Here is a 23595-nt window from a genome sequence, read left to right as displayed (position 1 = left end):
AAACTGTCTTGTTATTCTTTATAAAGTGCTCCTTTATTCATTCTATTTTATGATGGCAGAATTCAAAGTAGTTTATGGTATTGGTCTTAATGCTTTACCTCAAATCTTCCTTAGTAAAGCCTATGTTTGTTATGTGAAGAGTAATGACTTTTTTCTGCTTTTCTAATATGTTCTCAGTGTTGTGGAGACTACACGAAACTACGCACGTGTCCTGATTTTTGAGTAGATAGAGGAAATATTTGTTTATGTAGTATAACTTTGGAGGCATTTGAGAGTTTGCAATACCCTTAAATGTTTAGCCCTCTCAAATGCCACAGAGTCTAAAGCTCAGCCACAAATCATTATTCTCTTTGTATGTTTCTTTCTACTGTTTGACATTAAAATGCAAATATTCTGGAAGGGATAACATCAAATTGATTCACAGTTAGTGACATCAGATTTTCTTATCTGTTTTCCTCTTTATGGGAATTGTATGAGGGCTCAGGTGCCTTGGGGGAAAAGATGGCAGAGGTACCAAAGTTACCAAAGACTAACTTCAATTACCTCACAGTTTTGCCACGCCTGTTTCTGGTACGAAAGTTTTAAATCATATTTTCTTTATCAGAAGATTAATAGCTCATATTTTCATAGTGCTTTGCAACTTTCAAAGCCATCACAAGAACCCTGAAGTATAGATAAGGCAGGTATTATCATCTCCATTTTCAGGATGAAGTAACTGAGGCAAAGAGAGTTTTAAGTGACTTGTCTCATGTAACATGACTGGTAAGCTATAGAGATAAGACTTATAATCTTCTCCCTGCTATTCTTGTCATTTATTACTAGATGCTTTAAGATACTTCAACTATTATCATGAATCCATGCTAATCTGTGTGAATCAATGAATTACAAAATGCTCTGAAAATACAAACTATTAAAGGCTTTCATTACTACAGTCTAAGTAGCAACTTTTTAAAGTTTAAGTTTTAAATTCTGAAACTAAACACCCCTGCCCCAAATTTCATATATATAGTTACTACACAAAAAAGGACTGTAGGTTAAACTGAATCTTCTTTTCATATATGTGTGTTTTTTAAAATATATAGTAACTTCCATATGTTACTTTCAAAACTATCCTTTCTGTGCTTCCTTCTAAACTTCCTTCTCTTCCCTTTTGTTGATTAAAAAAAAAAAAAAAACTTGCAAAGATTCTTTTTTGGTTATCACTATCACTTACCTATACTTTTCTTCCTCCCCAGAGGGGAAAAACCCAAACAAAAACCTTTTTTGCCTAATTGAAAATTGAGAGGAAATTTTTTAAATAATAAATACAAATCAAGCATAGAACTTAAAAAGTCTATTAATTCATAATCTGACCTACGTAAGGACTATCCAAAAATTTGACAATACTTTTTCTTCTGAAAATGGAAGTAATGAAATTCTTCAAAACTTTAAACTGGCAAAATTTCTACCTGATCAGCATTGTTTTCTGATAAAAATTATAAGGCTGTCAGCACTGAGCCTGATTATAGGATTATATGACAAATTATATTAGATAACTATTAACAATATCAATAAATTTTTTTTTACCATGTCCTTCCTTTTCTTCCTTCCTCCTTCATTAAAAACACCTGTTTTTCTTTCCTTATCCTTTGCAATGGTTAAAACAATAGCATTTCTCAATCACCATTGTTACCAAAAACTAAACCAGTCTGCCATGCAAAATCATAGAATAGTAAAAATAGCAAAAATCAAAATATGCTAAATAAGTGAATTTCAGAAAATTTGCACAATCTCCTCGCCACGATTTTGCTCTTATTCTTTCTGGTTGGGCACTCCCTTCTCACTAGATGGTGAGCTCTCCAAGCTCCATTTATTGAAATCTTACCCATTCTTCCAGGCTCATTTTCAATGCTACCTTCTCTATGAAGACTTTATTTATGTCCCCAGGGAGATGTGATCTCATTTTCCTCTGAACTGCTAAAGCACATTTTGTCTTTTTCTATCTGATGGGGTTGTTGTTAAGAAATCTATTCATAAACCTTCCTATTGTATTACTATACTATTATATAACAAATGATGTGTGTATATGTCTTTGCACACATATGTATGTTAGGGGTGCGTTTGATGTGGTGCTATGATCACCCACCCACCCTTAGTTCATTACCCTACTTTCTCCAAACTGCAGAGAAGTAGGCTATCACTTAATTAATTGATTGATCAAATATCCAAGTATGGAGGGTAGTATATATTTTGGCCACCAGATGATGCTATTCTTCGGGCAACAATCCAAAGGCAATGTTGGGGGATAGTCAGTGCAAATATTTTGGTATTCTCAAAGACTGCAATTTTCCCCCTTTCCCACAGACTGCATTCAGTCTTCATACTCTTAATCTATTCTCCTCTCTCAGCAGAGTTCTTGAGTAGATCTAGAAGTATAATCTAGCAAATATTATAAATTATTTAATTGCATTAATTCCTCTTCTTTGCTCTGAGCCTGGATCTTGCATTTGGCAAGCTTTATCAAATGACGTCATTTATAAAACTTATATAAATGGTTATATAGATATGACTATATAAATGATTGGATTGTGACCAGTTCCTTTAAAAAAATAGAAAATTTTGAGAGTGGTTGAGTATGGTATCCAGATTTAATTACCTCCAGAACATTTTATTATATATGGGTCACTGAAGAAAAAGTTGGAAGAACATTTTTTGAACATGACTAATGGGGGAATTTGTTTTGCTTAACTATGCATATTTGAAATAAGAATTTTGTTTTTATTTTTTGTTTTTCAATAGGGAATTCATAATCTGACCTATGTAAGGACTACCCAAAAATTTGACAATACTTTTTCTTCTGAAAATGGAAGTAATGAAATTCTTCAAAACTTTAAACTGGCAAAATTTCTACCTGATAAGCATTGTTTTCTGATAAAAATTATAAGGCTGTCAGCACTGAGCCATGGTTATAGGATTATATGACAAATTATATTAGATAACTATTAACAATATCAATAAAAATTTTTTTACCATGTCCTTCCTTTTCTTCCTTCCTCTTCATTAAAAACACTTGTTTTTCTTTCCTTATCCTTTGCAATGGTGAAAACAATAGCATCTCTCAATCACCATTGTTACCAAAAACTAAACTAGTCTGCCATGCCATGCAAGGTGGGAGGGAAAATAGATTTCTTTAAATTTTAATTAATTAATTAAGCTAGACTCAAATTTTAAAAAATTTAATTAAAAACAAAATAAAACTAGCTAGCTTTTTTTTTTTTAAAAAGAATATAAGCTGAGTGAAGGCAAGGACTATCCCAATTTTGTGGTTCTATTCTTAATACTATATCAGTGTCTAGAACAAAGTTGACACATTGATATTATTATATTATTAAATGAGCCATTATTAGTAATAATAATAATTTAAAAAACACTTATTAACCTTAGGGACTCCTTGATGAGCAGCCCTAAACAACCGATGGACAGTTGGTTAACTATCCTCTTAAGAGATTTCCAATCAGTTGTAGAGAGGCTGAATCAAGTAATAATTCAGAAAGTGGAGTTTCCAGTAAAGAAGACACTAAATAATGTAAGTACTTGCTAAAGGGGTGGCTGAGCCTATAGGTAGTTCCTTTTCTGCCCATTCCTTCCACTGTGGGGGACCCCAAGGCAATCTATAGTGTTTAAAAAGTTAATAACTCACTGGGACCATTTCCAAAAAAATTTGGGAATGGAGATTTTTTAAGGTCTGGGAGCCATGATGTCCTGCTGAAATGTTATCTATCAGCTTATGTAGAGTTACTGAAAGATCAGCAGATCCCTAAAGAACCAGATCCACTTCATCTGTGATTATATTATGTAGAGATGTTACATTGGGGGAGTAGGGGCAGAGCAGGGAAATTGGTTAGACGTATGGCAAATGACATTAATGCTTATGTATGTAATATATGCTCTCCATATAAATTAATATATCTCATATGTTGATAAATGTGTCAATTATTATTACAGATTTTATTTATATGTTTTATTATTATTATTGTGATGTTAACATTTAAGCTTATGCTGTGGCTATATTTGACAATTAGTGATTAATCCTTTTGATGCTTATTTTTATTTTCTATTATACTAATAATTATGCATTGGTTATTGTTCTAGAGAACTAAAAGCACTGTTTATATTCTGCATTGTTTGCTACTAACTGTGCCTTGTTTTTGATGTTTATGCTTAGCTGCTTATTTACTCTGGATACACACACACCATTGCTATGTGTACATCTGATATATCCTACAAATAATTTAGTAATTTCATCAATGAAACAACTGGTCACTATTGAGGTAATATTAATGTGAATGTGATTCAAATAATCCTGAAATGCTTACCAATGAAGTTGGGATAATTATTCTTGTTCTTACGGTTCTTTTGATGTATTCTTGCAACTAGGGGGTATAGTGTGTAGAGTGCTGGGCTTGGAGTTAGGAAGACCTGAATTCAAATTGCCTTCTCAGACACTTAGTAGCTGTGTGATCCTGGGCAAGTCATTTAACTGCTTTTTGGTCTCAGTTTCTTCATCTAAAAAATGGGGAGAGTGAGCCTACTTCCTAAGGATCAAATGAAGTAATATTTATAAAGCCCTTATCATGGTGCTTAGCACGCAGTAGGTGCTATAGAAATACTAGCTCTGATCTATTATGATGATGTTCAAATGTACCTCAGGTAATTTGTCAGGAACTGAAGTACTTTGGGTGAAGTGTGGAATATAATAAATCTTTTGAATGCTTCCTAGAAGTGAGACCACAGGGAACCATGAGCACTCCATTTTTTTGCTCTTGGAGCAAATTCCAGTCTACAGTTCTATCACATTTAAATTGCTCTATTTAGCTTTTAAACTCCCTCCTAACCTGACTCCAGTCTGCCTTTCCAACTTTATTTCACAATATCCCCCTTCTCAAACTTTATTGTCCAATCTTTCTATTCCTTTCATTTCCTCATTTCTATTCCTCATACACAACTTCCATTTCCCATCTCCAAGCTTTGCATTTATTGTTCCCTATACCTGAAATGGATTCTCACCTTATCACTACCTCTTAGAATTTCTTGTTTCCTTCAAAACTTTTGTGTGTTACCTTCTACACCCCCTTACCCCAATTTATTATTATTATTATTATTTTTTTTTGCTGAGGCAATTGGGGTTTAGTGACCCAGGGTCACACACTAGGAAGTGTTAAGTATCTGAGGTCAAATTTGAACTCAGGTCCTCCTGACTTCAGGGCTGGTGCTCTATCCATTGTACCACCAGTTGCCCCACTCCAATTTATTTTTATTTTGTGTATAGTTGTTTAGGCATGTTTTATCTCTCTTGATAGAACAAGTAAGGGATTATTTCATTTTTACTTTTATTTTCTCAGAGTCTAGCAGAGTTCCTAGTAAGTACATATTACATAATTATTATTATATTATATATAGTTATTATATGATTATTGATTAATTGATTGGCTTGAGGACATTCAAAGTACCAAGTTTTAAAGATCTAGGTTTTTGTATTCTTATAACCCTCTTTTCTATTGAGTTTGCCTTTTAACACAGTAGATAGAGCACTGGGCTGGGGATCTTTCTGAGTTCAAACCTAGTCTCAGATACTTAGCTGTGTGCCTATGGACAAGTCCCTTAATCTAGTGTTTGCCTCATTTTCCGTATCTATTAAATTAGCTGGAGAAGGAAATGGAAAACTACTTTAGTATGTCTGCCAAGAAAACCTCAAATTGAGTCACAAAGAGTCAGACATAATTGAAACAACTAAATACAACAGCAATATTGCCTTCTAAGGATATGGTACCCATCTTAGGCTAAGGAACAAACACATTTTGTAAGCCACACCTGTAATACATTTTGTATTTCCACAGATGTTTTTATTCTCTTGTCTTTGTTCCATGTGTGAAACCCATGTCAGAAAGTCTGGGTAAGATAGACCATTCTTAGATTATAGGATCTCAGATTTAGAACTAGATGGGACTATGGAAGAAATCACTTGGTCTAACCATCTGATTTTGCAAATGAAGAAAATGAGGTCCAAATTTGCACAAATGGCAGAGCTAGGATTTGGACCCAAGTCCTCTGGTTACAAATCCAGCATTCTTCTATTTCTACCATCCTATCTTATTTCACAAAGGGGAAGTGACCAGCACTTCAAGAATAAGGATAGCTTACACAGTAATAAGGATTGATGGAACATGTTTAAAAAATGACCATTGATGACAATTTTAGTTAACTTCATGTAATTGAGAGATATCAAACCGTATTTCTGACAACAATATTGATACAAATAGTAATTACCTGCCACGGACATTCTCCCTCTTGGCAATCTCTTCCTCCAACAATCCTTGTTAAATCATTTCCTTTATCATTACTTTCTGTGTAATTTGGGAAGAGTCCCTTTAAAGGGTCCTTTGTGGGAGCCAGTGTCTCTGTCTCCGGCTCTGAAGGTGGATTCTCATTTAACTCTCGAAAAGGGATACTTTGTATGGCAGGTTCTATGACTGACCTCTTCCTTCTATCCACTGTGTATTTTCCACATGGGTAGGGTTCTGAAAGAAGAAAGAAAATATTGATGTCTTAAACTATCCTTAAATCATACAACCAATTCCTCTCCACAATTAGCTTCAATGATCCTATCTCAACTTTTTTTTTTTTTTGGTTCCATTTTCTTTTTCTTTTTGCTAGATATTACATAGTATTTTATTTTTCCAAATACATGCAAAGATAATTTTCAATATTCACCTTTGCAAAAGCCTTTGGTTCCAAATTTTTCTCCCTCTCTTCCCTTCTCCCCTTTCTCCTTTCCCTAATTCAAAAAGCAATCCAATATAGATTAAACATGTACAATTCTTCTAAACATACTTCCATATTTATCATGCTGCACAAGAAAAATTGGATCAAAAGGGAAAAAAAAAACATGTATCTCATTTTCAAAGGGAAAGTTTCTTAGCTTCACAACTGGGTGTGAATTATTTCTTAGATCTATTTATTCTGAGATTGACTGGGTGTGAATTATTTCTTAGATATATTTATTCTGGGATTGATTGTTTGGTAATTGTATCAGTAGTGTCCCTCTCTTTGTGGCTCCATTTGGGATTTTTTTGGAAAAGATACTGGTCTGTTTGCCATTTCTTCCAGAAAGATTAAGGAACTTGTCCAGGGTCACATAGCTAGGCTAAGGCCAGATTCGAATTCAGGAAGATGAGACTTCCTGACTTCAGGCCCTGCACTCTATCTCTGTGCCACCTACCTGCCTCTTTATTAAAGTTTTTTGCTTCTCCTTGCTCCTTAGTATTTTTGGATAGTTCCTGTGTGTGTGTGTGTGTGTGTGTGTGTGTGTGTGTATTATGAACAACCAAAAAGCAGCTTGTTAAGGGAGAAAAAATAGAAAATAACTATTAAAAAAACTTTTTAAAATTAATAATAGGGAATAGGAAAAGCTAATCATAAGAACTAGCATTTAAATGGCACTTCAAGATCTTGCAAAGTGCTGGACATTTGAACGTCACAACAATCTTATGATTTAAGTGTTATTATTATCCTATACTATAGATAGGCTAGGAATTGCTAAATGACCTGCCCAGGGCCACACAACTTCTAAGCATCCAAGGAGGAATTTGAGGTCAAGTCTTTTTGACTCCCTCTCTGGGGAGGTGTGAATTGATAACTTTTCCACCAATTATTCAGTTCTATGTCAAGAAGGATTTCCGGTGATTTAGGCCCTAACCCTGGTGTCAAGGGATATGTTATGGGACAGCATGGCTGTATTCTTCCCCAAGAAGGTAAGGATGCTGACTATAATAATGGTGTTATACTCAAATAAAAAGTGGGCTACTAAACCATACATTAGGATCTTTGTTGCATATTGATTTAGAAAACCATATAAAAACACCATCTATATTCTATTCTTTTTTACTTATTTTGTTAACTATTTCCTAATAACATTTTAATCTGGTTTGGACTACACTTGGAACTCTTATTTTGATTTTGTGTTTGACATGTCTAGCCTAAAACAACTTCATTTCCCTTAATAAACTGGCATGGATCTATCATTCTTTTTCTTGGAGAAGGGTCAACATTTTGCTAGATGTTATCATGTTGAATATTCACAAATTCCAGATTATATAGAACAACATTATGGAGGAAATAAAAATTATGTGGGAGCAGGATGTGGTTCATATCATCCCTATCATATGTACTGGACCAATACAAATGATGTTTTTAGTTAGCCTGAGTTTCTTCAGTGTGATATCTTCTTCTGTTAGGTTGTGAGCTCCTTGAGGACAGGGACTATTTTTATTTTTTTTTCAGTGACCTGGCAGAACATCCCAAGACCAGTGAAGTAATCTTTTCTCCCAGTAGTATTTTTCCCACATCTGTCAGAGAGGCTGTGTTGATGTTTAGATCAGAGTTTATAAAGTCAAAGTCATTTCTCTATAGCAATCTCCTTGCCTGATGTTACTGGACCATAGCAACATGGATCTATTATTAATTGTATTAAATTATATGGCATATGTAATATAACACATGATATTATATATTACATACATAACACATTATATTACATATATTATATATAATATAATTATTATATAATACAATACTATATATATATAAAACATTATATTAATTTATATCATCATTGAACCTGTTTACACTTCAGTTTGCACTGCTTCTCAAGAAAACAGTAATTGCAATTCTTGCTTACATTTACATTGTATTTTGACAAAATGTTTTTTTCACAGTGCCTCTGTGAGATACACAGACCTCATGTGTTCACATTTTGTTTTTACAGATGGGGAATTTGTCTAAGACAGGTGGAGTGATTTGCCAATATTTACTGTTCACTATGTAAAGTGCCCTTTTGTTGCCAAAAGTGGATGACTCCCAAACTTCAAGAAATAGCTTTTTTTCCCTAGTATTTAGGGCTTTGGGGAATAAGTCCATATTCATCCCATCTACATTAATTTTATATTTATATTCATGATTTCATTTTTATATTTTTTTGAGAGGCACCATGACTTTGTGAGTTGAATGAGGGACTGAAAATGGAGGACTTGGGTTTGAGATCTGCCAGATGCCTAACATCTGGTTAGGGTGATGCTGGTTAAATCATTTCATTTCTGTCATTCACTGTGCCCATCAATAAAACAAGGATGCATCTACCTCACAAGCTAAATGAAAAAACTTTAAAATTCCTTATAAATCTTAAAAGTGCTTCATTTTATAGAAGCAAACTGTTATACTGAATGAATATCACATCCAAATCATCTTTCAAAGAACTCTCTTCTATATCCATCCCCAAATCTCTTAATCATTTAATTTACTTTCTCCTTTAGACATTTATTCCTTGGAACCCGGATCTATTCTCTGTTTCCCACACTCTAGCTCTCTTATAGACTTAGAGCTTGTAGGATACTCTGAAACTTTCTACTTCAAACTCATTTTGAAGGATGAGGAAATGGACACCAGAGAAGTGCCCAAGATCACACAAATGACAAGTAGGAGAGCCAGAATTTGAACCCAGGCTCTTTCAATTTAGAGTCCTTTCCAGTCACCTATATTGTGTGTACACTATATTGGTTTTCTATCTTGAGAAGACATCTCCAGTTGCCCTGCTGCTTCATAGACCCACACAACTTCTTACCTGTAGGGATACAGGATTTGCCATCATCTCCCAGGATGTAGCCACTGGCACAGCTACATACCACATTGCTCTTTTCTTCTTTGCAGAACTGGTCACACTCTCCATTATCCAAGCTGCAGAGTGTTAGTTTTGCTGCCCAACAAAGAAGTGTATTAGACTTGATGGAAGTATCAGTATGGCCCAAACTCAATTTATTTTAGTACCTTCAGAAAATCATCAATTTTTCCAGAAGAGGCAGCCATAGCAGCAGGCTGTCATGTTGTGCCCCTATGTCCTTTAATTTTGAAAACTCTACCATTGCAGAAGTTTTAATCAGACAGAAATTCCTCCCTTCCCCCACCTCCACCTCCATCATCATCATCATCATCATCATCATCATCATCATCATCATCATCATCATTATCACCATCAACAGCATTCTGGTGTGCTGATTGAAAGAGCCATAAGGTTAGAAATTTAGAACTGGAAAAGACTGGGAGATCAGCTAGATCAACCCCTTCTTTTTATAAATGGGGAGACTAAAATCCAACATATCAAGTGACTTTTCCAAGGATGCATAAAGCAGAAACCAGACTCGAACACACATCTTTTGACTCCAAGAGTAATGTCCTTTCTAGTGCCCCATGGGAATCCTTCCCAAGCTTTACTTAGTAACCTGCTATAATATTTTTGTGCTTATTTTATGTGCTTTTGATATTTTATTCTGGTTTTGCTTGCATGTATGCTTTGAGGACTTACATTTAATACTGGAGGCAGTCTATCTATTAACTGGGAAGGAGGCTGCATTATTGGGACAATACTTTATGCTCCATAAAGACATTGACCATAAAAGTAAGAGTGAGTACAATATGTTTATGGAACCCCATAAATCTGTCTTGTAGATATTTTCCATAAACTTATATGCATATTGTTTCCCTCACAGAATGTAAGCTTCTTTGGGGCAGGAACTATTTAACTTTTGACTTGGTATAACCAGTGCCTAATACCTACAAAGTACTTAATAATTGATTGTTGATTGATTGGTAATTCCATCATCTAAAAGTCCTTCCAAAGTTATGTCTAAAGGACAAGTGATTTTAAGAAGATATATTTAATGCATATACAACCACGCCCCAAATTTCTTGTTTTATTTAATTAGGGAAATAATAGATATTTTAAAAGTATAGTTGTCCCTTCCACATTGTGGGATTTAGGGATATGTTGTTCTTTTCCCTGCATCTGGAAAATCAGTTTAAAAATTTTGGCCTTCCTTTCATACCAGAGAGTTTTGAATAAATATGGCATTAAATGTAAAATATGTTGATATTATATATTATGCATTTATGAATTACTAAAATTTTCTGTATCATTTGCTGAACTTTGCATGTTGTCTGTGGCTTCTATAAAACTTTCACCAAATTTCCATTTCATTTCTGATGGTGATCCATAAGAATCCATATCCAAAGTATCATGAGAAAAATTATGATGTGGAAGAGATGCCTGTAATCTCTTTCTATTCTTTAGCAATAGAAACAAATATTAAAATACTTTTTGGATGAACATGTTTTTGTTTATTGATATATTATTCTTTCCTCTAAGTTCCTACTTCTCTCTTCTTTTCCCTTCTCTCTGTAAGTCTTTCTCCCCCCCCATTCCTACAGTCCATTAGTACAGATAAGTATTCAATGTAATGTGTAAATCTGAAAGGCATAGCATTTAAGAATTCATGTGTTCATCTTTTCTTCATCCCTTTTCTCCATTGTTTATTCCTTAGATAATATGCTAAGATACTATGATAAATAGGACTTACAAAATTCACAGTTTTTGCCTTCAAATCCTTCCATACATATGCAGGTGTATTCTCCAAGGCCATCTTTACAATTCCCTTGATTCTGACAAGGGTTGTTTTCACACTGGTCACCATCTGCAAAGAAAAGTCTTGGAAACCAACGTTTGCAAAGGTTTTCCATCATCCCTAATGGAAACTCCTTGACTTTGCCGACAATATCACTTTCAGACAAACCCAATGATCTTGCTAACTGTGCCCAACAAAATTCCATCAGTTACTCTCTTATCTTGTCATAGCTATATGTTCCCTCTGTACTTAGGATATTCCACATTTGGATGTGGGATTGATGATTCAGGAGACCTAACCTGAACTGAATCTTTCCACAGGGAAGTTTTGGTTAGAAACACAACCCAAAAGCAAAGCTATTCAGAGGTGGGAAAATAATTTGACTTTGTGAAGGGAAGAAAGCAAGTAAAAAATATTTATTAAGCTTCTACTATTTGCTAGGGATTGTGCTAAGTGCTTTATAACCATTATCTCATTTGAACCTTACAATAACCCTAGGAGTTGGTGCTATTATTACCCCCATTTTTCAGTTGAGGAAATTGAGGCAGATAGTAACTTATCCAGGGTCATACAGCTCATAAATGTCTGAGATGGGATTTGAACTCAAGTTTTCCTGATTCCATGCCTAGTATTTTATCCACTGCTTTACTTTGGCATAAGGGAATATTGACACCAGTGTATTTTGATAATGAGTCTCTAGAATTCCTTGCAAATGACACTCTATTTTCCAAAAAGATAACAAACTATAAGAGCTAAGAAAGACCTTTCGGATCATCTAGCCATGACCTCATTATCAGTTAAGGAACTGAGGCCCAGAGAGAGGAACTGAGTTGCCCAAGACCCAATAATGAGTTAATGAAAGTGTTGGATGGAATTAAAAGCAATAACCTAGACTTTGGGGCAAAAGGCTTTGAGTCTAGGATTGGCCATGCCATTCATTTGCAGTATAATCTTAAAAAGTGACTTAAAATTTAAGTTCCTTGAGGACAGGAACTATTTTTTTCCACCTTTGTATCTATAGTGCCTTAGACAATAGAGGCTTGATAAATCTTTGTTGATTGGATGATGGCAAGCACAGCAGGACAGATTTGTCCTAGGTCACCAACATGGTGGTGTTGTAGAACGTAATTCCTTCCCTTTCCTGAAGTTGTTACCCTATTTCATATATTTGTATGTGTATTTGTATATACACACACACTCGTACACACACAGCCAAGCAAACTCCAAGGTTGGACATGACTGAAACAACATATATATACCCCAGAGACAGCTAAATGGCTCAGGGAGAGAGTCAGGAAGATCTGAGTTCAAATCCAGTCTCAGATACTTACTAGTTGTATGATATCTGGTGGCAAGTCACTTAACCCTGTTTCCCTCAATTTCTTCATCTGTAAAATGAATAGGAGAAAGCACTACACTATCTTTGCCAGGAACACCCTATAGACAGACAGTATCAGCATGCTATGGTCCATAGGTTCACAAAGAGTTAGTAATGGCTGAACAGCAAATATACATATAAACACACACACACACACACACACACACACACACACACACATATATTATGTTCAGATATTTCAGTTGCACCTAATTCTTTGTAACCCCATTGGGGGCTCTATCCCCTTTGCCATTTAGCTGCCCATATGCTTAACACTACATTAAGACTTTGGGGACATGCTATACATTTATTACCCCCCCCCACATGATATGCTAGATACCTGAAATAAAATTCTGATATCCAATCAATAGTCAATAGTTTTTTTTTTTTTTTTTTTTTTACTTGCAGTGCAAGGTAGATTCTTTTATGCTTCTTTTATTCAGGGGAAAAATAAAGGAAGTGCTTATCTGCTTGGCTATACTAACAGGACCCAGAAAGATAAAAAAGTAAAAAAAAAATTTCCTTAAGATACATCAGAAATTCATAGGACTGAAAATATTCTGTTTTAAGGAGACGTGGATGATATATGGTTCAAACAATTAAAGCAGGACATAGGTAATATACAGTCCATTAAAGAAAGATTAGAGATATATAGAATCCCCAAAGTCTTAGTGTAGTCTTTTCAGTAGCTTAAATAACTATTTTTAAAACTGCATTAAAACTTTTAGGATGGTCTATATAGTATAGATGATTAACTATACTTAAGAAATATCTGTTTAATAGGATAATAAGTAATAGGCATTTTTTCACAGATAAACAATTTTTTTCTTTTCCATCAAACTAAGGCTGAACAGTAACTGCTTAAAATCAAGACGGAGTTGCTTTGCTTTGAAATTAAATTCCATTCCTATATATGCATCTATCTTACTTCTAAAGATAAGATTTAAATGCAACTCACCTCTGTATTTGTTCCAGAATTCCATCTGTTAGGAAAAATAGATTTAACAGATTAGAAAAGTAGAAAAGCACAGACCATCATATGTTTTCACACAATTAAGGAAAGATAATCTAATTGGAGGACTAAGACAAACTGAAAGTGATATTTTGTTTCCTATTTTCCATATTGATCTTCCCAAATAATAGTGAATGAATAAAAAATGAAAGTGAGACAATGTCACAACCACTGACATGATAATTAGAAATATATCTTTAATCTTTCTTGAAAATCAAAAAAGTTATAAAAAAGTTGTATTATAATTTCTCTGAGATTTTTTATCTTGTCCAGTACTCATCCAATGACTTGAATATAGGAGGTATTTAATATATGTATGATGAATGTTAAATGAATTCATATCTCAATAATACTAGTCTATCAGTTGACAAGAAAAGAATACAATTGTAAATGTGTAGTATTTTTTGTACATCTTATGATCTAGTCCAATTTTCTCATTTCACAGATGAGAAAACTGAGGAAGTAATTTGTCCAAAGTTACTCATACAGTTGGTAAAGGACAGAGATGGAACTAAAGATCAGTTTTGTGGATTCCAAATCCACTGTTCTTTCCATTGTACTTCTGATATCAAGTAAAGAAGTTAGATGGTAAAGTAGATAGAGAGTAAGGACTGAAGTCTGAAAGATTCATCTTCCTAAGTTCAAATTGATCCATAGTCACAAGTTGTGTGACTCTGAACAAGCCACTTAATCCTGTTTGCTACAGTTTTCTCATCTGAGAGCCTGAGAAGGAAATGGCAAACCATGCCAGTGTCTTTGCTAAGAAATGGTCAAGAGTTGGACACAACTGTAAATAAATGAAAAAGAACATCAAAAAAATTTAGATGAATATGAGGAAGGGGCCAAACAAACCTCTCCCACAAATAGAGTATGGAAAGTCTCTTAGATGGAGCACAAAATTAGTTAATCCTTTAATTAATTTAGTTAGGTTCATTAATTCTTACTGTTTTTTCTTGGTTTTCAAAGACTTCTCTGGCTTCTTCAAAAGAACAGGTTTCTTCAAGACATTCTCTCTCGAGATTTCCTTTCTTTAATTCTTCAAATAGTGTATTAGCCCTCCTGGTCCTCTTCAGGACATGGTTAGCCTTTTCTTGATTTAGGAAAACTGTAAGATAATTAGCAACACACAGTTCGTGGTATAAAATCCACTTTGATATAAAATCAGTCAAAACCTTCTCCTCCTGAGTCCTCAATAGTACATTCTTCAAAGCAGAGGGACATGGTGCCCTTTCCTCAGCCTTTGGAAAGTTGGTAAAGGTTATAGTTAAGGTGTACAGGGAGTCTATGTAGAGATGACCTGAAGGTTGTACAAAATATGGAGCTGGAGGTCAAATGGGAGGACACAAAATAGGTCACATTCAGGCTAAAAAAAATCCCTATTTGGGAACAATCCTAATAAGGCAAAATATGAGTCTGTGAAACTGAGTTTCATCTTATGCTTTTCTCCATGACTATCCAAGAGCCTAGTTTCAGACTCTTGTGTTGGAGAACTGAACTGAGATCAGACAGTAAGCATTTATTAAGCACCTACTATGTACCAGGAACAGTGCTAAGTGCTAGGGTTAATAATAATATTTAGGACTGTTGTTGTGCTTACCATGTACCAGGCACTGTGCTAAGCACTTCACAAATAGTCTTTCATTCAATCATCATAACAACCCTGTGAGATACCTACTATTATCCTCATTTTACAGTTGAGGAAACTGAGGCAAATAGACATTTAAAAGACTTGTCCAGGATAACACAGCTAATAATTATCTAAGGGAAGATTTGGTCTTAGGTTTTCCTGATTATCCAGTGTGTCACCTATCTGTCTATTTGGAGATACAAAAAAAAAAAAAAAACAAAAACAACAAACAACAACAAATGATGGTCTCTGGCCTTGAGGATCTCATAATCTAATGGTTAATATTTATTGTTGTTGAAAAGTCATTTAACTGTGTCTGATTTTGTGACCCCCATGGACTATAGTATACTGATAGTGTCCGTGGGATTTTCTTAGCAAAGATATGGAAATAGCTTTCCATTTCCTTTTGCAGTAGAGTAAGGCAAGTAGGTTAAGTGTCTTGCTCAGGGTCACATAGACAGTACATGTCTGAGGCTAAATTTGAGCTCAGACCTTCCTGACTCAAGGCCCAGAACTCTATTCACTTAGTCACCTTGTGGCTCATAATGGTTAAAATACAATCAATGCAAAATGGGACTCTGTTAGTTTCAGAACAATTTTTAAAGACTGACGTGTACAACAGTTCACTTAAGGTTATTTCTTAAGATCAAATCAAATCTTCCTATAGTATTAACACTTTACTCTGACCCAGGGATTAATAATGAATAATATGATCTTGACATGGCTGGATATCCTTCTTTTCTTGAAATCCTTTCCTCCTTTGGCTTTCAAGTAATGATACTTCAATTCACTTACTATTTCTGAGTATCAGTTTTCTCATCTGTAATGTGAAGAAATTCAATGATATGATTATTAAGATTCCTTTCTTTCTTCTAGGCTTCCTCTTTCTGAGTTCCGTGGTTGCTTCTTTTCTGATTCAGCTTATTAGCTCTTCCATCTTTTAATATCTCCAAAATGTGGTCTTTCCACTCAGCTTATCCTTTGACCTTCCAGGCTTTTCTCTCTGCTCTGTTTACTTTAGGAACCCCATCCAGTTTTATGGTTTCTTGTATTGCCTCTATGAGAATGATTCCTAAACAGAAATGTTTACTCTCTCACTTCAGTTCCATGTTTGAATTATCTTCAGGACATCTCTACTTGGATTCCCTCCATAATCTTAAAATTATTCAAGTTAAAAACTGAATTTATCTTTCCATCTGAATTGACTGTCACATTTTGGCTAATTAACATTCTTCAAAACTCTGAGGTTTAAAAATATAGTTTATATACTATGCAAAATGTAAATCTTTCTTTATAATATCACCTAGATTCAATCTTTCCTGTCTCTTCTCACTGTGGCTATCCTTCTCTAAATCTTTATCACCTCATGCTTGAATTATCTATAGATGATTGCATTTTGTTTCACAAATTTTTAAATTTTATTATTCCACAAATTATTTTTAATTTTTTGTTTGATGTCTCTTTAAATTATTTTATTTTCAATAAATGTTTGCTAGCTCTATAAATTTTCATTTTATTTTCATTTTTCTTATTCAATAATTTTTTTATTTATCCTGTTTGCTATATCCATAAGTGATTTTATTTTTTGTTCCATAAATTATTTGTTGTTTTAAAATGATTCTAGATAGCATTTATATGTATGTGTTAATCTCAAATTATTGTTTTATTCTTTTCTTTTGTTGTTTTAAAATTTTTTTTAATTGTGTTTTATTCTTATCAAATATACATCATAAAACTTTGATATGAATCATTATACAATAATAATATCTGCAAGTCTGTTTATTTTAAACATTTTTCAATAAATATTTTACTTTTTTCCAAATGATATTTAAAAATCAGAGATTTTAAAATTAAATTAAAAATAAATTCTTCCTTTCTTGTCTCATTGAATCCTTATCATCTCATGCTACAATTGCATGTTTTCTTCTCCCAGACGCTATTCTTTTGTGATTCCAAATTTTCTTTTTCTACTACATTTTATTGGATTCAGATCGGTGATTTGACTGATATGGGAGAACTCCTAGTATGAAAACTCTCTCCACTGATGATTAATGTAGATTAATTTGTATTCTTGGAGAGTTCTCAGGGTCCCTGAACACAAGGGCTTAAGTAATTTGCCCATGGTTAATATATGTCAGATGCAGGGAATAAACCCAAGTCTTCCTGCTTTGCAGTCTTGCCTTCTAAACTACCTTTCCAGTTACTATTCTATACTGCTTTTTAATTTTCCTAAATACCTCTTCTTTAATATCTTTTACAAAAAAACTGAACAACCAGGTTTATTTGTCTATAGGATCTAGTCACTCAATTTAGAATTCAAGGCTCTCCACAATTCAGTCACAATTCACCTTTCTAGCATTAAACTGCTAGTTCACTAATGTGTATTGTCTACCTCAGTGATTGGCCACTCCAACCATGTTCATTACCAACTCTGCTCATTTTTAGCTCTGCTATTGCTCATGTTCTTTCATCTATGTTGGAAACTTTCTTGTCTTCCTCCATTTATAGTATTAATACAAAACTTTTTAGTAAGTAAAGCACTTTCCTCACAATGACCTTGTGAAGTATGTAGCAAAAGGAACATCACCTGACAGATTTTCCACATGAGAAAACTGAAAGAAAGAGAGGAAAGTGATTTGTCGGAAGTCATATGGCTGGGCAATGGCAAAGTTGGAACAAAAATAGACACACTATTATTTCCCAGTGACTGCCTCTGACCATCCTTTCTACCAAGTGATGGAGAGATAAACCTTCCCTTGTAACAAATAATCACAGTTAAAAGAAATTTTACCTTATGCCTTTAAAACATTTTGGAATGATGTTCCATAAGTTACTTGCACATGCCTTTAGACTCAGCAACACCACTAGTAGGTATATACTTCAAAAGATCCAAAAAAAAAAAAAAGAAAAAGAAAGGACTCATATATACAAAAATATTTCTTGTAGCTCTTTTTATAGTAACAAAAAACTGTAAACTAAGAGAAGGGGTGCCTTTCAAATGAGGAGTGGCTGAACAAACAATCACGTATGAATGTGATTGAATATTATTGTGCATAAGAAATGAAATATGATAAAAGAAACTTGGGGAGATGGTTATAAATTTAAGCAGAATAAAATCAACAGAAACAGAAGTTTTACTTTAACAATAGCATCGTATGGGGCAGCTAGGTGATACAGTGGATAGAACACCAACCCTGAAGTCAGGAGGGACCTGAGTTCAAATCTTGCCTCAGACACTTAACACTTCCTAGTTGGGTGACCCTGGGCAAGTCATTTAACCCCAATTACCTCAGCATAAAACAAACAAGAAAACAAAAAACAATAGCATTGTAAAAATGGCATATTTTTGCTTAAAAATTCCAACACCTCAATGATGTACAATAGTACCCACCTCCTGACAGAGAGCTGATGGATTCAATGTGTGGAATATTGTTGTTTAGTTAGGAATGTTGGCAAAAATACTAGAATAGCTTGCCATTTCCTTCTTCAGCTTATTTTACAGATGAGGAAACTGAGGCAAATAGAATTAAGTGGCTTGCTCAAGGCCATACAGATTGTGAGAATCTGAGATCAGATTTGAACTTAGGTTTTCCTCACTTCAGACCAGCATTCTTTTAATGTCATTTTCCTTTGTGCTATTGTGGTAATTGTGCAATTTTTTTTTCTGATTCTTATTACCTCACTCTGTAAGTTCATGCAAGTCTTTCCTCAAGTTTCTCTAAATTCTTATTAGTCATTGCTAATGACACAACAATATTCTAAAAAAAAATCCACATATTTCAATTTGTCTAGTCATTTGTAAACAATGGGATTCACTTGCTTTTCCAGTTCTTTACTGTTACAAAAATTGTTCCTATAAATATTTGGCATATGTGGAACCTTTTCTCTGAGGTTTGAATCATAGGTCGAGCAATGGTATCATTGGGCTAACATGTAGGGTTTAAGAAACTTTCTTTGGTTTAATTCAAAATTGTGAAATGCAGATCATCTGGCTCCAAATCTAGTTCTGTTTTCCCACTGCCCAAATTCATTATCTTAGCATGCAAGTATCTCTATAATATGACTTCACTTTATCTCATCCAACCTTATCTTCCATTATATTTCATAACATGTGTTTTCCATTATAAATAATTTAGCCTCTTCGTACCCAAAATATACCATTCTCATTCACATTTTCATGTGAATTTCAAACATGAATCTTGACCCCTGGATTCCTTTCCACTAAATTAAATTATTTCCCCACTTTTAGGACAATTAGACTTTAGAATGTTATCTAGTCCAGTTCTCTCTTCTTACAGATAAAGAAACTGAGTCTCATAAAGTTTAAGTAATTTGCCCAATACCACAAATTGGGCAAATTTGTCCATATCCTGGACCTATTTTTTCAAGATCAATGTCTATTCTTTTTTCTTCACAAGGATTCTCTAACTTCTTTCTTAACTTCTTTTTCTTAACTTTTCTTAACTTCAATTTATTCCATGCTGATTTTTCCTCTTCTAACTTTGTATGACACAATAAATATGTATTAAATGGAACTGAATGATCAGGCAGGAGGAGATGTCCATGAAATGTCATGCAGATGGTGATGCCTACATAAAATGGAAAGCAACATTATCCACAGCCATATCCAGGCTGAGGGCTGCTAACTAGTGTAGTGAATAGAGTCATTGGGCCAGAATTCAAGAAGATTTGAAATCAAATCTAGCCTCAGACACTAGTTTTGAGACAAAATGATAACCTTCTAGAACATTGCTTTTTTAAAAAAAATTCAGTTCAATTCAATTGAATTAATCTTGTTTCCTGAAATATTATTGTTCAATAAAAAATGATAAACAAACTGATTTTAGAAAGGCCTGGAAAGATTTACATAAACTGACATTGAGTAAAATAAACAGAACCAGGAATACATTATACACAATAACAGCAAGAATGTGTGATGATCAACTATGAAAGACTTGCATCTTCTCAGTGGTTCAGTGATCTAAAGCAATCCCACTAGTCTTTGGACAGAAAATACCATTTGCTTCCAGAAAAAGAACTATGGAGATCGAAAGTAAAGCAACACATGCTATGTTCACTTATTTTTCTGTTTTTTCCCTTTTTGTCCTGCTTTTTTTCTTCCAACATAATTTATAAAACAAAATGAATTTTTTTTTAAAAGCTTGTTTCCTGAGCACCTATTATGTGCTCAGTGCTATACTGACTTTGTTCAGGATTACATATATTTGATACATTGCCTGCTCTCAGGAAGCTTACCATTTTATTGGGAAAACCAGACTGATATTCTTGAAATTGTTAGATAGCTATGCTAAATAACATATAATAAAATGTGTATTTGAATATAGTTAAGCACTAAAATACATTATGGACAGTAAGGGCTATGCATGGTGATAATAGCTCAAATTTGTAGAGCATTTATTTACCAAAGTACAATGCTTATTTTAACAAATGAAGAAACTGAAATTTGTCTAGTTAGTTAGTGTCTGCTGTGGGAGCTGAACTCTTGTAACATGACTTTATTACCTAAAGTTATCTTTATCCAAGGTTATGAAGATTAGAGTTTAATATTGAATTAGAATCACTTGTGTGGTATTAGACAAATTATTTAAACTTTATGGGTCTCAGTTTCCTTATCTGTAAGAAGAGAGAACTGGACTAATGACATTCTGAAGCCTATTCCAATTTTAAATCAGTTGTCCTAAAAGTGGGGATAGAATTTGATTTGGTTGAAAAGGGAGGACAATCCAAGTGGCAAGATTCTTGTCTGAAATTCACAAGAAAATGTGAATGAAAATGTTACATTTTGGATACAATGAGACCAATTTGGTTAGAATAGAAAGCATATGTTATGAAATAAAATGGAAGATAAGGTTGAATAAGGTAAAGTGAAGTTATATTATAGATCTACTTGAATGCTAAGATAATGAATTTGGAATTTATCTAAGAGATAGTAGGGAGCCCAAGTAGCTTCTTGGGCAGAGTAAAAAACATGAAGAAAATGATGTTTCAGGAAGATATACCTGGGGTTGTGTGTAGGAAGGAATATGAATTATTTGCTAATTGAAAGTGTATTGGCATAGGCCTTAACTACATTGCTTTTATCCCCCGGTATTTACCAACAGGGCATGGTTGAATTGTATAGTAGAAAGAACAGTTGTAACTAGAAGCATGGCGTTTAAGTCCCATATTCACCGTTTATTGGTTGTATGACTCAGGATAAGTCACTTAAACTCTCTTGAGTCTCAGTTTCCTTATTTGTGAAATGTTAGCTGCCCCATCCACTTCACAAGGTTGTTGTAAGATGATTGGTTTATAAGTATTTTGTGAAATGTAAAGAATTCTTTCCATTTTTATTTCATTTTTTTCTTCTTTAAGGAGTTCTTTACAACCTATTATGTAGGTTGCTGGCATCCCAGATACTATTTTTATCACATCCTATCTAACACACGAATTAATGCCCACTTTGCCAACTCTGTTGCGTCATTGTTGTTACTATTATTAGATTCTCATCCTTTTTTGGTTCCCTTTTGCATGGGACATTTTGCCAATCAGTTCTATTTATTCTGTTTATCTTTTTTTTTTTTATGTTATCTTTAATTCATTTATTCTTTGTAGCAAATAATGTTTCCTTGAGAATAAACTCTCCATGAAGATTTTTAGCTTTCAAATTTGTGCCTGCTTAGGATAGAGCTCTCTGTGAAAACTGTATCCTTAACAAGTTCTCTGCTCATCTTTTATCTTTTCATTCATTTTGCTGGAAACAATAACAAGCTCCCTTATGTTTTCAGCTCAGATATATAGTGTCCCTTTCACCCAGCTCAGATATATAGTGTCCCTTTCACCCTAGTTTCTTGCCTTTGTCTGGATTTTCTCCTTCCACGAATTCTTCTCTTCTGCTAATCTCTTTCCTAGGAAGTGAGCTCCCTATTGAACTCAGAACAATTCCTCTTATTTTAGCATCAAAGATTTAAACAGAAAGAAAACGTAGAGATCAATCCCTTCATTTCACAGATGAGGAAACCAAGGCACAGAGAGGCTACTTGACTTGTCAGGTAGGATCAGAGTTGACATTCCTGACAGTCACCGTCCTACCTTACCATCCTGCCTTGTCTAATCTGGACCCTGATTGAGTCAGCCTTCTTCCTGTTGTTTGCCACTTCTCTCGTGGTTACCCTCCATCTGTCATTCTCCATCCCCCCCACTTCTGTTTCTCATCAAAATCTTGGCAGAGACAGGAAAGACTTTTTCTCAATTCCTGGTAGTCAAAGCAGGGTTATTATTCTCAGATGACATTCAGAAAGAGGATAATAGAGTAATAAATTCAGAACTGAAAGGAAACTTAAAGACCCTCTGCTTCAAATCCCATATTTTTTATATACGAGTAAACTGAGGTCCAGAAAGAATTCACGTGACCCAAGTCAGTAGCGGAGCCGGGATTCAGGTTCCGGACCCAGCACTATTCCCACTGTTATTCCCCTAGAGAAGCAGCTGAACTGCCTCGGATCAGAAAAGGGGCTGAAACATAGAGTACAAGGCTCCCAAGCTGCCCAGAGGACACCCGCTGCCCCATCCGCCTCCTCTGGGGAGAGGTCCATCCTCATCTCAAGATGAAGTCACCTGGGAGCAAAATCAGAAAGGTCAAAGGGCAGGATCCTACCGGGTTCCCCGAGGTGCAGGAGGCCTGCCAGAGAGGTGCCAAGGAGGAGGAGGTACACCCGGCTTGCCATGGTCTTTGGCCGAGCAAAGAACAGCGCTGCTCTGCCTCCTGTGCTGCGGGCTGCCTGGCTGGGGCAAGGTTCAGCTCACACTGGGCTTCCCTGGCTCGCTCTGTTGTCCTTCTATTTATCATCACAAGTCCGAGGGGGCGTCTGATTGGTGGATGGGGCTTCCTGGTGAGGTCAGGCAGGCAGGGCCAGATGAAAAGGGTGGAGGAAGACGCCGGCCCTTGCTGGTTTCCTCATCTCTCAGATGGAGCCGAGAGAGCTTGGACGAGGTGGTCTGAGGTTCTTCCAGCTATAAATCTATGACTCTGCTATCCTAGCCCTGCCTGGACCCTGATGGCAAGGGAAAAGCCCTTTGAGAGCCATAG

At 34.8% G+C, this 23595-nt stretch overlaps 1 protein-coding gene across 1 annotated transcript in view; it reads right to left on the bottom strand.

Annotated features, from left to right (window-relative positions):
* F10 (coagulation factor X) overlaps positions 1–23328 on the bottom strand; it is a 28518-nt gene extending 5190 nt beyond the window's left edge. Inside the window, exons 1-6 of the mRNA XM_051984229.1 lie at positions 23164–23328; positions 14824–14984; positions 13826–13850; positions 11445–11558; positions 9656–9787; positions 6307–6557 (exon numbers count right to left, since the gene is read on the bottom strand). Coding sequence (XP_051840189.1) covers positions 6307–6557; positions 9656–9787; positions 11445–11558; positions 13826–13850; positions 14824–14984; positions 23164–23233 — 753 coding nt within the window. The 5' untranslated portion in view covers positions 23234–23328. The remainder of the gene's footprint in view (positions 1–6306; positions 6558–9655; positions 9788–11444; positions 11559–13825; positions 13851–14823; positions 14985–23163) is intronic.
* Between the last annotated feature and the right edge of the window lie 267 nt (positions 23329–23595).

Source organism: Antechinus flavipes, chromosome 3 (assembly GCF_016432865.1).
Source record: "Antechinus flavipes isolate AdamAnt ecotype Samford, QLD, Australia chromosome 3, AdamAnt_v2, whole genome shotgun sequence".
NCBI lineage: Eukaryota > Metazoa > Chordata > Mammalia > Dasyuromorphia > Dasyuridae > Antechinus > Antechinus flavipes.
The sequence above is the reverse complement of the archived record's forward strand: the minus strand, read 5'-3'. Positions and strand labels throughout refer to the sequence as shown.